Consider the following 11,439-nt stretch of genomic DNA (forward strand, 5'->3'; position numbering starts at 1 on the left):
GAACTGTCCATCACCGATTTTGGGAGGTTCCAAGTGAATTTTGGGGGGGGTTACAGGTGAATTTTGGGGGTCTCCCGCACCAGTTCAGAACGAGCTGTCCATTGCAGATTTTCGGGGGGTTCCAGGAGAATTTTCGGGGGGTCTCAGCTGAACTTTGTCCCCCCCCCGCGCCAGCCCCAAGTGGAACTGCCTGTCGTAGATTTTGGGGCGTTCCAAGTGGATTTTGGGGGGGGTCTCAGCTGAACTTGGTCCCCCCCCCGCGCCAGCCGCGGGTGGAACTGGCTGTTGTAGATGTCGGGGCGTTCCAAGTGGATTTTGGGGGGGTCTCAGCTGAACTTGGTCCCCCCCCCGCGCCAGCCGCGGGTGGAACTGGCTGTTGTAGATTTCGGGGCGTTCCAAGTGGATTTTGGGGGGTCTCAGCTGAACTTGGTCCCCCCCCGCGCCAGCCGCGGGTGGAACTGGCTGTTGTAGATTTCGGGGCATTCCAAGAGGGTTTTGGGGGGTCTCAGGTGAACTTTGTCCCCCCCCCCCGCGCCAGCCGCGGATGGAACTGGCTGTTGTAGATTTCGGGGCGTTCCAAGTGGGTTTTGGGGGGGTCTCAGGTGAACTTTGTCCCCCCCCGCACCAGCCGCGGGTGGAACTGGCTGTTGTAGATTTTGGGGCGTTCCAAGTGGGTTTTGGGGGGGTCTCAGGTGAACTTTGTCCCCCCCCGCGCCAGCCGCGGGTGGAACTGGCTGTTGTAGATTTCGGGGCATTCCAAGTGGATTTTGGGGGGTCTCAGGTGAACTTGGTCCCCCCCCGCGCCAGCCGCGGGTGGAACTGGCTGTTGTAGATTTCGGGGCGTTCCAAGTGGGTTTTGGGGGGTCTCAGGTGAACTTGGTCCCCCCCCGCGCCAGCCGCGGGTGGAACTGGCTGTTGTAGATTTCGGGGCGTTCCAAGTGGGTTTTGGGGGGGTCTCAGCTGAACTTGGTCCCCCCCCACGCCAGCCGCGGGTGGAACTGGCTGTTGTAGATTTCGGGGCGTTCCAAGTGGATTTTGGGGGGGTTTCAGGTAAACTTTGTCCCCCCCCGCGCCAGCCGCGGGTGGAACTGGCTGTTGTAGGGCCGCTGCCGCTCGGGGTCCCGGGGGTCCCAGGGGTCCCGGGGGTCCCGGGGGGTCCCGGGGGGGTCCCGGAGCCCCCGGAGCAGCTCCCGGCTCCGAGCCGCCTCGGCCGCCTCCCGGGCCAGGCGCTGCCGCCGCAGCTCGGCCAGCCTGCAAGGGCAATTAGCGCTAATTAGTGCTAATTAATTCGAGGGGAGGGGGCAACGCCGCGGGTTGGGTGGGGGGGGAACAGGTGGGGGGGGTGGGGTGATCATTAATGGGTGATTAGTTAATTATGGAGCGGTTAAATGAGTAAGTGGTTAATTAGGGGTAATTAGAGATAATTAATTAGGGGTGATTAGGGGAAGGGGATAAATAAAAGTGAGGGGGGCGAATTCATAGGCTGTCAGTAATGGTAATTAAAAGGTTAATTAAGGGGCAAATTCATTAAAGGGTTAATTAGCATAAAGGGAGGGGTCAACGCCAAATTTTAGGGGGATAAAACCAAATTTTAGGGGGGGCAAACCCCAATTTTGGAGGGAGGAAATGCAAATGTCAGTGAGGATCAAATAAATAATTAAAGCACTAATTAAGCAGTTAATTAACAGGGGGAAGTTATTTACGACAGCACTAACGCACGGAAAAAGGGATCAATCAACTAATGAAGCACTAATTAATCAATCACTCACCCTCCTCCCGCTCCCCTCTCAGGGGGGGCTCTGGGGGGGCTCCGTTGCTGAGGCTGGGGGGGTTTTTTGGGGCTGGGGGCTCGCTGCAGCCCCTTCTTCATGTCCTCGAGAGGGTCCAGCACGGCTTTGCGCCCCCCCTGCACCTCCCGGGACCCCTCCCCGCCTTTCTTGGGGGGCTGCAGGTACCAGGGGGGGCAGGTCTGGGCCTCGGCCGCGCTCTGGCCCAGGTAGGTCAGGACCCCCAGGGCCCGCTCCCGGCGTTCCTGGGGGAAATTGGGGAGGGAGATTTGGGGTGAGAAGCCCCCCCGATGAAAATCCTCTCGGGTTTTTATCAAATCCCTGCTTTTTTCACCCAAATTCCCCCTTTTTCCATCCAAATCCCGCCATTTCCCCACACAAACGCCGCCATTTTCCACCCCCACCCCTCCAATCTCAGCAATTCCTGAGGGGAAATTGGGGAGGGGGATTTAGGGTGAGACCCCCCTCAGTGAGAATTCCTTCCTTTCTTCACAAATTCCCCCAAAATCCCCCCTTTTCCCACACAAATTCCCCATTTCCCACACAAATCCCGCCATTTTCCACCCCTCCAGTCTCAGCAAAAGCTGAGGGGAAATTGGGGAGGGGGATTTAGGTGAGACCCTCCCCCCTCAGTGAAAATCCTCCCAGGTTTTCATCAAATTTCTGCTTTTTACATCCAAATTCTCCCTTTTTCCACACAAATAGCCCCATTTTCCATCCAAATCCCGCTGTTTCCCCACACAAACGCCGCCATTTTCAACCCCCACCCCTCCAGTCTCAGCAATTCCTGAGGGGAAAACTGGGGAGGGAGATTCAGGGGACACCCCCAATGCCAAAACCACCCCTTTTATTCCTAAAATCCCTCTTTTCCCACCCAAATTGCTACTTTTTATACCCGAATTCCCCCTCTTTCCACCCAAATTCCCCCATTTCCCCACACAAATGCCGCCATTTTCCACCCCCACCCTTCCAATCTCCTGCCGCTCCTGAGGGGAAAATTGGGGAGGGGGATTCAGTTCACCCCACCGGGTAAAAATCCCCCCTGCGTTTTCCTCAAATTCCTGCTTTTTACACCCCAAATCCTCCCATTTTCAGCACAAATTTTCCTATTTTCCCACCCAAATGCCGCCTTTGCCCACCCCTCCAATCTCAGCTGTTCCCGCCACTCCTGAGGGGAAAACTGGGGAGGGGGATTCAGGTGACACCGCCAATACCAAAACCACCCCATTTATTCCCAAATTCCCCCCAAAATCCCCTGAATTCACCCCAAAATCCCTTTTCTCCCCTCAAAACCGCCCCATTTTTGCCCCTTCACCTCCTGGGGGTGGAATTTCGGCCTGTAACCCCCCAAATCCCCTCTTTTGCCCCCCAGTTCTTATTTCCACACCCTCCCCCCTCACATGAGGGGATATTTTGGGGGGGGTCCCCCCAGATCCCCCCTCCCCCCTCACCTGTTCCCGCCTTTTTTCCGCCTCGTGCTCGCGGTTCGGGGCCTCCTCGGGGGGCGGGAACAGCACGGGGGGGGCCGGGGGCGAGGGGCTGCGACCCCCGACCCGCGCCCGCTTCCGCAGGAGCTCGGTGCGCACCTGAGGGGGGCAAAGTGGGGGTCAAGGACCCCCAAAATTCCTCCCCAACCCCAAATTCCCCCCCCACAATATCCCCCTCCCCACACACCTTCCCCCACCCACTAAAATTTATCCCTCCCGGGTAATTTTACCCCCAAATCTTATCCCTACAGACTTTTTAGACCTCCCCTATTTATTTTGCTCCCCCCCTAGAATTATTTTACCCCCCCGAATTTATTTTGCCCTCCCCAAAAAAATTTTTTAGCCCAGTCCATCCCCCCCCCCAGTAAACAGAAATGGTTCATGCCAATCACGCTAAACCACGCCCATCCGGCATAATATATTCAAAGCCGCTCATGCTGATTGGCTGTCACATATCCAGCCCCGCCTTCTTTCCCCTCCCCCCCCCCCCCCATTCCGTTTCCCTCAGCACTCGCCTCCTGCTCCGCCCGCAGCGCGCGCGCGTCTCGTTTCCTCCGCTCCACCTCGGCCGCCGCCTCGTCCCGCCGCACCCGCGCCACATTGTCCTTGTTCCGTACGTGCCACGACTTCTTCGGAAGGATGTTCATGGCGGCGGCGGCGGCGGCGGGGCCGGGAGCGGGACCGGGCCGCGACTCTGAGGCACCGAGTCCGCACCGCCTTCTCTGCCGCCCTCTGCGTTCTGATTGGTCGCGCCCCTGTCGCTCCGCCCTTCTCTCAGTCTGTGATTCGCTCAGCAGTTTCGCTCCGCCCTTTGTCGCTCACTGATTTGCTGAAAGCTCTAGTCCCGCCCTCTTCCCGCCTCTGATTGGCTCGCTTGCTTTCCTTAAAAGGGCGACGCCGGAAGTGAGGGTTTCCCGCCTTCTCGCAGTGTGGGAGCGCCGCCATATTGAACCGTGAGGGGAGGCGGCGGCGGCCCTGAAACCTGCCCCCAAAAAAACTCCAAATCCCCCCCAAATAACCCTAAAATCCCTTTGGGAACCCTCACAATCTCCTTAGGAACTCCCGGCCTAAGTTTTTTCCACATTTCAAGGATTTTCCCCCAGATTTGCCTCATTTCCCTCAAAGATTCACCTCAGGGGTCGTGCAGGATCAGGTCAGTTCAGAGGGATTTGGATGAACTTTCGGTATTCGGCTCCGTTTTACATGTATTTTATTCAACTCAGGGCTTTGGGGGTCACTTTTGGGGTGGTTTCAGTCAGTTTTGGGGCCCTCACACACACCAAACACACCGGCCACGTCACTCAAGGCTTTTATTGGTCTCAATTTTGGGGGGCCCCTTCCAAAAACAGAGCCCCCCACTCCCACCCCCCTAAAAACCCCTCCGGGGGGTTCCTGCAGCCCCCCCAACACCCCCTGGGCCCCCAAAATCCCTCCCCAGGCCCCCCCTCCTGGGTATTGGGGTTCAGGGGGGTGCGAGGTCCCCCCTAAATTCCCATTATTGGGGTCTCTCCTCTTCCTCACCTGGGGGTCCCCCTGATTTGGGGCTGTCGGAGCTCCCCCCCTTTTGGATTTTGGGGTTCGGGGCGTTTCCCCCCCCCCATTTTCCACTGGGCTTCCTCCCCCTGACCTGAGTATTGGGGTGCTTCCTTCTCATCCTCACCCCAAAGTTTGGGGTCCCCCCGAGCTCTGGTTATTGGGGTTCATCCCCACCCCGACCCTCGGGGTCCCTCCTCTTCCTCAGCTCCTGGGATTTGGGGGCTGGGGGCTCCTCCCTGGCCTCTGTTTTGGGCTTCAGGGGGTCCCAACCCTCCTGGATTTGGGGATTTTGGGGGTCCCCACTCTCCTGAATTTTAGGATTTAGGGGATCTCCCCTCTCCTGAATTTTGGGGTTCAGGTGGTCCCCTCTCTCCTGAATTTTAGGATTTAGGGGATCTCCCCTCTCCTGAATTTTGGGGTTTAGAGGAACTTCTCTCTCCTGAATTTTAGGATTCAGAGGGTCCCATCCCTCATCAATTTTAGGATTTAGGGGATCCCCATCCTCATCAATTTTAGGATTTAGGGGGTCCTCACCCTCATTAGTTTTAGGATTTAGGGTGTTTTCACCCTCATGGATTTTAGGATTTAGGGGATCCCCACCCTCCTGAATTTTGGGGTTCAGGGGTTCCCATCCCTGGTCAATTTTAGGATTTGGGGGATCTCCACTCTCCTGTATTTCGGGGTTCAGGGATTCCCATCCCTCATGAATTTTAGGATTTAGGGGATCCCCACCCTCCTGAATTTTAGGATTTGGGGGATCCCCACCTTCCCCCTCACGGCGGTCCCTCCTCCTCCTCAGCTGCGCGTCCCCTGCCCCCCCCTCTCCCTCAGGCCGCTCTTCCCGCCCTTTTTCCCTCCCCTCTTCCCGCCCTTTTTCCCTCCCCTCTTCCCGCCCTTTTTCCCTCCCCTCTTCCCGCCCTTTTTCCCTCCCCTCTTCCCGCCCTTTTTCCCGCCCCTTTTCCCGCCCTTTTCCCGCCGCCGCCGCCGCCAGGAGGATGAGGAGGGGCACGACGTGGAGGCAGAAATGCACCGAGGCCCAGAAGCGCAGCGTGGCCGCCGCCTCGCGCAGCACGAAGCCCATGCTCAGGTACTCGAAGGCCCTCATCTTGAGGAACCACTGCGCGCCCCTGAGGGCCGAGCCCTTCCAGCCCCCCAGGCGCTCCAGGGGCACCCCGAAATACCCCCCGAGCGCCGCCTCGGCCGCCGCCTCGGCCGCCAGCCACAGCGGCACGGTGAGGAAGGACAGGTACTGCCCGCCGTGCAGCCCGTGCCAGTAGGCCGAGGCCAGCATGGTCCAGGCGTTCCTGGAAAATGGGGGAAATGAGGCTCAGGGAGGGCTGGGGGGCAGCAAAGGTTCGATTTGAGGGGTTCAGGTTGGGGTTGGAGGCTTGAAAATGGTGGCTAGGTGCCCCCGAGTCCAGCACAAGCACCCCAAAATTCACTTTGTGCCTCCCAAATTCAGCACAAGCACCTCAAAATTCGTGTCTCCCAAATTCAGCACATCTACCCCAAAATTCAATTTGTGCCTCCCAAATGCACCCCAAGCACCCAAAATTCACTTTACACCCCCAAAATTCCATCTACACTCCCTAAAATTCAGCCCCCAGTGCCCCAACCTCCATCTTAATCCCTCTCCCAGTGCCCCCAGTGCCCCCAGTGCCCCTCCCAGTGTCCCCAGTGTCCCTCCCAGTGTCCCCAGTGTCCCTCCCAGTGTCCCCGGTGCCCCCGGTGTCCCCGTACCGGAGCAGGGGGTACCGGCGGGGTCCCCTGCGGTGCACGTAGGCCGCCAGCCACCACTGCACCGTCATGTTCCAGCGGCGCAGCCCGCCCCGGAAGCGCCGGCCCACCTCGGTGCCCCAGGGGTCCACGGTGCGGATGGTCTCGAAATCCCACTGCTCCGGGGGCAGCTCAGCGCTCCTGGCACGGGGGACACCCCAGGTGACACACGGGGACACTCAGGGACCCCCCACTCTGTGCCCCACCGTGGTCTCGAAATCCCACTGCTCCGGGGGCAGCTCAGCGCTCCTGGCACGGGGGACACCCCAGGTGACACACGGGGACACTCAGGGACCCCCCACTCTGTGCCCCACCGTGGTCTCGAAATCCCACTGCTGCGGGGGCAGCTCGGCGCTCCTGGCACGGGGGACACGCCAGGTGACACACGGGGACACTCAGGTGACAGGTGACACTCAGGGACCCCCCGCTCTGTGCCCCACGGTGGTCTCGAAATCCCACTGCTGCGGGGGCAGCTCGGCGCTCCTGGCACGGGCGACACGCCAGGAGACACACGGGGACACCCCAGGTGACACACGGGGACACTCAGGGGACACTGAGATGACACTTAAGGGCCCCCCCACTCTGTCTCAATGTCCCTGCACCCCAATGTCCCCAGTGTCACTCACGTTTTGGGGCGCTCCCAGGCCACCGTGGGTCCCTGTCTGGGTCGGGCCCGGGCAGTTTTGGGGTACGCCCCCAGCCCCATATCCCTGTACCCCAATGTCCCCAATGTCCCCAATGTCCCTGTACCCCCATATCCCTGTACCCCAATGCCCCTGTGCCCCAATGATGTCCCCAATGTCCCTAATGATGTCCCCAGTGTCACTCACGTTTTGGGGCGCTCCCAGGGCACGGTGGGTCCCTGTCCGGGTCAGGCCCGGGCAGTTTTGGGGTACGCCCCCAGCCCCACACCCTCAATGTCCCTGTACCCCAATGATGTCCCCAGTGTCACTCACGTTTTGGGGTGCACCCAGGCCACCGTGGGTCCCTGTCTGGGCCGGGCCCGGGCCCAGGCGGTTTTGGGGTACGCCCCCAGCCCCATATCCCTGTACCCCAGTGTCCCCAGTGTCACTCACGTTTTGGGGCGCTCCCAGGGCACGGTGGGTCCCTGTCCCGGCCTGGCCCGGGCGGTTTTGGGGTACGCCCCCAGCCCCGCGGCCACGCAGCCGCCCTCGGCGCAGAGCCAGCCCACGTAGAGGCGCAGGCGCAGCGCCAGGAAGACGGGCACCATCAGCGCCAGGCGCGCGGGCCAGGGCCGCGCCCCGAACTCGGGCAGCAGCGCCGCGCCCGCCGGCCACGCCCGGCCCACCTGCAGCCCCAGCAGCGCCAGCGCCGGCGCCCAGCGCACGTGGCACAGCAGCCGCCGCAGCGCCGGGGGAGCCGCCGGAGCCCACACCCAGTCCAGGTGAGTGCCCAGGCGGTAGAAGGGACCTGCGGGGACAGGGGACGCGTGGGACGCAGAAGTGGCACACGGGGGGCACGTAAGGGACGCGTGAATGGCACGCGGGTGACAGGTGACACGTAAATGGCACACGAGTGGCACATGAATGGCACACAGGTGACACATAAATGGCACACAGGGGGGCACACAGTACATGAATGGCACACAGGTGGCACACAAGTGACACATAAATGACACACAAGTGGCACATGCATGGCACACGGGTGGCACGCAGGTGACAGGTGACACGCAGGTAACGGGTGACATAAATGGCACACGGGTGGCACACAGGTGACAGGTGACACATAAATGGCACACAGGTGACACATGAATGGCACACAGGTGGGTGCCACATAAATGGCACGCAGGTGGCACACAGGTGACAGGTGACACATAAATGGCACATAGGTGGGAGATGAATGGCACACAGGTGACAGGTGACACATAAATGGCAAACAGGTGACAGGTGACACATAAATGGCACACAGGTGGCACATGAATGGCACACGGGTGACAGGTGACACAAATGGCACACGGGTGGCAGATGAATGGCACACAGGTGACAGGTGACACATAAACGGCACACAGGTGGCACACAGGTGACAGGTGACACATAAATGGCACACAGGTGGCACACAGGTGGGATAAATGGCACATGGGTGGCACACAAGTAGGACACAGGTGGCATTCAGGTGGCACACAGGAAGGTCCAAATTCGTGGAGAAGGGAGACAAATTTGGGTACAAAGTGACAAAAAATCTTCCAAAATCCCCTCTGGGACCCCCCAGAAATTCCCCGAAAATTCTCTCTGGGACCCCCCTAAAATCCTCTGTGGGACCCCCCCAGAATTCCTCCAAAATCCCCCCGAAACTCCCTCTGGGACCCCCCAAAATTCCCCTCAAATCCCCTCTGGGACCCCCCAAAATCCCCTCAGCCCCCCCCCAGGTGTCCCCTGGCCACGCCCCCTCGGGCCACGCCCCCTCGGGCCCCGCCCTCACCTGTCAGCAGCCCCAGGTAGCAGTAGCTGTAGCACAGGATGTCAATCAAGCTCGGCACGCGCCGCAGCGAGCCAATCAGCAGCCGCGTCTCGTCCGATGTCACCCCCTTAAGCTCCGCCTCCCGCAGCTCTTGCGTGTCGCTGGCCAGGCTGGCCATCTGGGGGCGGGGCTAGGGTGAGGCCGCGCCCATTTTCCCATATATGGACATGGTGTGCCGCAAGCCACGCCCCCTGAAGACTCTTAGCGCCCCCTGCTGGCTCATCAGTGTCCCTACAATTGCCACTCCCAAAACACCCCAAAATCACCCCAAAATCGCCCCCAATCACCCCTGAGCCCCCCAAAATCCCCTCAGGACTCCCCCAAACCCTCCAGGACCCCCCAAAATCCCTCCAGGACCCTCCAGATTCTCTCCAGGACCCCCCAAATTCTCCCCAAATCCCCCCAGGACCCCCCAAATTTCCCCCAAAAACTCCCCAGGATTCCCCGGATTCCCCCCAGGACCCCCCAAATTCCCCCCCAAATCCCCCCAGGACCCCCCAAAATCCCCTCAGGACCCCCCAAATTCTCCCCAAATCCCCCCAGGACTCCCCAAATCCCCCCAGGACCCCCCAAAACCCCCCCAGGACTCCCCTGGACCCCCCCAGGACTCCCCAAAACACACCCAGGACCTCCCAAAATCCCCCTAGGACCCCCCAAATTCTCCCCAAATCCCCTCAGGACCCCCCAAAATCCCCCCAGGACCCCCCCGGGCACCTTGAGGGTGATGAGGAGCTGCAGGGCGTTGGCGTAGGGGGGCGGCTCGGGCAGCCCCCAGAGCCAGGGCGTGCGGAAGAACAGCAGGTACCCGAAAACCCAAACCAGGGCGGCGCCCCCGGAGTGCCTGGGGGGGGGATTGGGGGGGTCCCCAATAAATTTGGGGCACCCCAAAAACCCCCCCATGACCTTTAAACCCCATCAAATCCCCCCCCCACCCCGTGCTGGAGAGGTTGGGGGTCCCGAAATGTCTCTGAGCCCTCCGACAGAATTTGGGGGGGTCCCAAAATGTTTCTAACCCCCCAAAGAGAGGATTTGGCCCCGCCCATCTCGTTACCCTCATCCTAATTAAGCAATCATGAGCTCGGGTGTCGTAACGAGCCCCAGAACTCGCGGGGGAGGGGAGGAAAAACTCGGGACACCCCCAAAAATGGAGCTGGGACCCCCAAAAATGGAGCTGGGACCCCTAAAATGGAGCTGGGACCCCCCAAATGGTTTCAGGACCTCCCCAAATGGGCTAGGGACCCCCAAAATGGGCCAGGGACCCCAAGAACGGGTCAGGGACCCCCCAAAATGCATCTGGGACCTCCCAAAATGGTTCAGGGACCCCCCAAAATGGGTCAGGGACCCCCAGAACAGGCCAGGGACCCCCTAAAACGGGTCAGTGACCCCCCCAAAATGGGTCACAGACCCCCCAAAATGGGTCAGAGACCCCCCAGAACGGGCCAGGGACTCCCCAAAATGGGTCAACCTCCCAGGGTCAGGGAGAATGGGTCAAGGACCCCCAGAATGGGTCAGGGAAGATCAGAGGTCAGGGACCCCCAGAATGGGTCAGGGACCTCTAGAATGGGCCAGGGACCCCCCAAAATGCACCTGGAAACCCCCAGATTGTTTCAGGACCTCCCCAGAACAGATCAGGGACCCCCAGAACAGGCCAGGGACCCCCCAGAACGGGCCAGGGACCCCCCAGAATGGGCCAGGGACCCCCCAGAATGGGCCAGGGACCCCCCAGAACGGGCCAGGGACCCCCCGGAATGGGTCAGGGACCCCCCAGAATGGGCCAGAGCCCCCGGGATGGGCCAGGGACCCCCCAGAACAGGTCAAGGACCCCCCAAAATGGGTCAGGGACCCCCCAAAATGGGACTGGGACCCCCTAAAATGGGTGAGGGACCCCCCAGATGTGCCGAGGCTCACCGGGGCAGGCAGGTGAGGATGGCCCAGGTGCCCAGCACGGTGGCCAGCGAGTGCAGCAGGTGGGGGCCGCAGGTGAGCAGCGCCAGCCCCGCCCCCACCGCGGCCCCCCCGAACTGGCGCCAGCGCGGGCCTGGGGGGCACGGGGGGGTCAGCGGGGGACACCCCGAAAACAGAGCGAAAACACCCCAAAATACAGAGAAAACACCCCAAAATACAGCGAAAACACCCCAAAATACAGCGAAAACACCCCAAAATACAGAGAAAACACCCCAAAATACAGCAAAAACACCCCAAAATACAGAGAAAACACCCCAAAATACAGCAAAAACACACAAAACAACCCAAAAATGAACCAAAACCACCCCAAAATACAACGAGAACACACAAAACAACCCAAAAATACACCATAAACACCCCAAAAATACACTATAACCCCACGAAACAACCCAGAAATGAACAAAAACCAC

The 11,439-nt window shown here is 60.2% G+C and overlaps 2 protein-coding genes across 2 annotated transcripts in view; both read right to left on the bottom strand.

The window, feature by feature from the left end:
- Window positions 1-530: 530 nt before the first annotated feature.
- Window positions 531-3,996, bottom strand: LENG1 (leukocyte receptor cluster member 1). Its single transcript, XM_038126419.1, has 4 exons — window positions 3,790-3,996; window positions 3,239-3,373; window positions 1,770-2,032; window positions 531-1,251 (listed from the first exon to the last, which is right to left on the bottom strand). Exons 1-4 carry the CDS (start codon window positions 3,919-3,921, stop codon window positions 1,047-1,049), a joined length of 735 nt encoding a protein of 244 aa, XP_037982347.1. The 5' UTR covers window positions 3,922-3,996; the 3' UTR covers window positions 531-1,046.
- Window positions 3,997-4,048: 52 nt separating this feature from the next.
- MBOAT7 (membrane bound O-acyltransferase domain containing 7) overlaps window positions 4,049-11,439 on the bottom strand; it is an 8,543-nt gene continuing 1,152 nt past the window's right edge. Inside the window, exons 2-8 of the mRNA XM_038126301.1 lie at window positions 10,973-11,203; window positions 9,779-9,905; window positions 9,026-9,182; window positions 7,663-8,017; window positions 6,551-6,727; window positions 5,728-6,114; window positions 4,049-4,256 (exon numbers count right to left, since the gene is read on the bottom strand). Coding sequence (XP_037982229.1) covers window positions 4,049-4,256; window positions 5,728-6,114; window positions 6,551-6,727; window positions 7,663-8,017; window positions 9,026-9,182; window positions 9,779-9,905; window positions 10,973-11,203 — 1,642 coding nt within the window. The remainder of the gene's footprint in view (window positions 4,257-5,727; window positions 6,115-6,550; window positions 6,728-7,662; window positions 8,018-9,025; window positions 9,183-9,778; window positions 9,906-10,972; window positions 11,204-11,439) is intronic.

Source organism: Motacilla alba, unplaced genomic scaffold (assembly GCF_015832195.1).
Source record: "Motacilla alba alba isolate MOTALB_02 unplaced genomic scaffold, Motacilla_alba_V1.0_pri HiC_scaffold_34, whole genome shotgun sequence".
NCBI classification, from domain to species: Eukaryota; Metazoa; Chordata; class Aves; order Passeriformes; family Motacillidae; genus Motacilla; species Motacilla alba.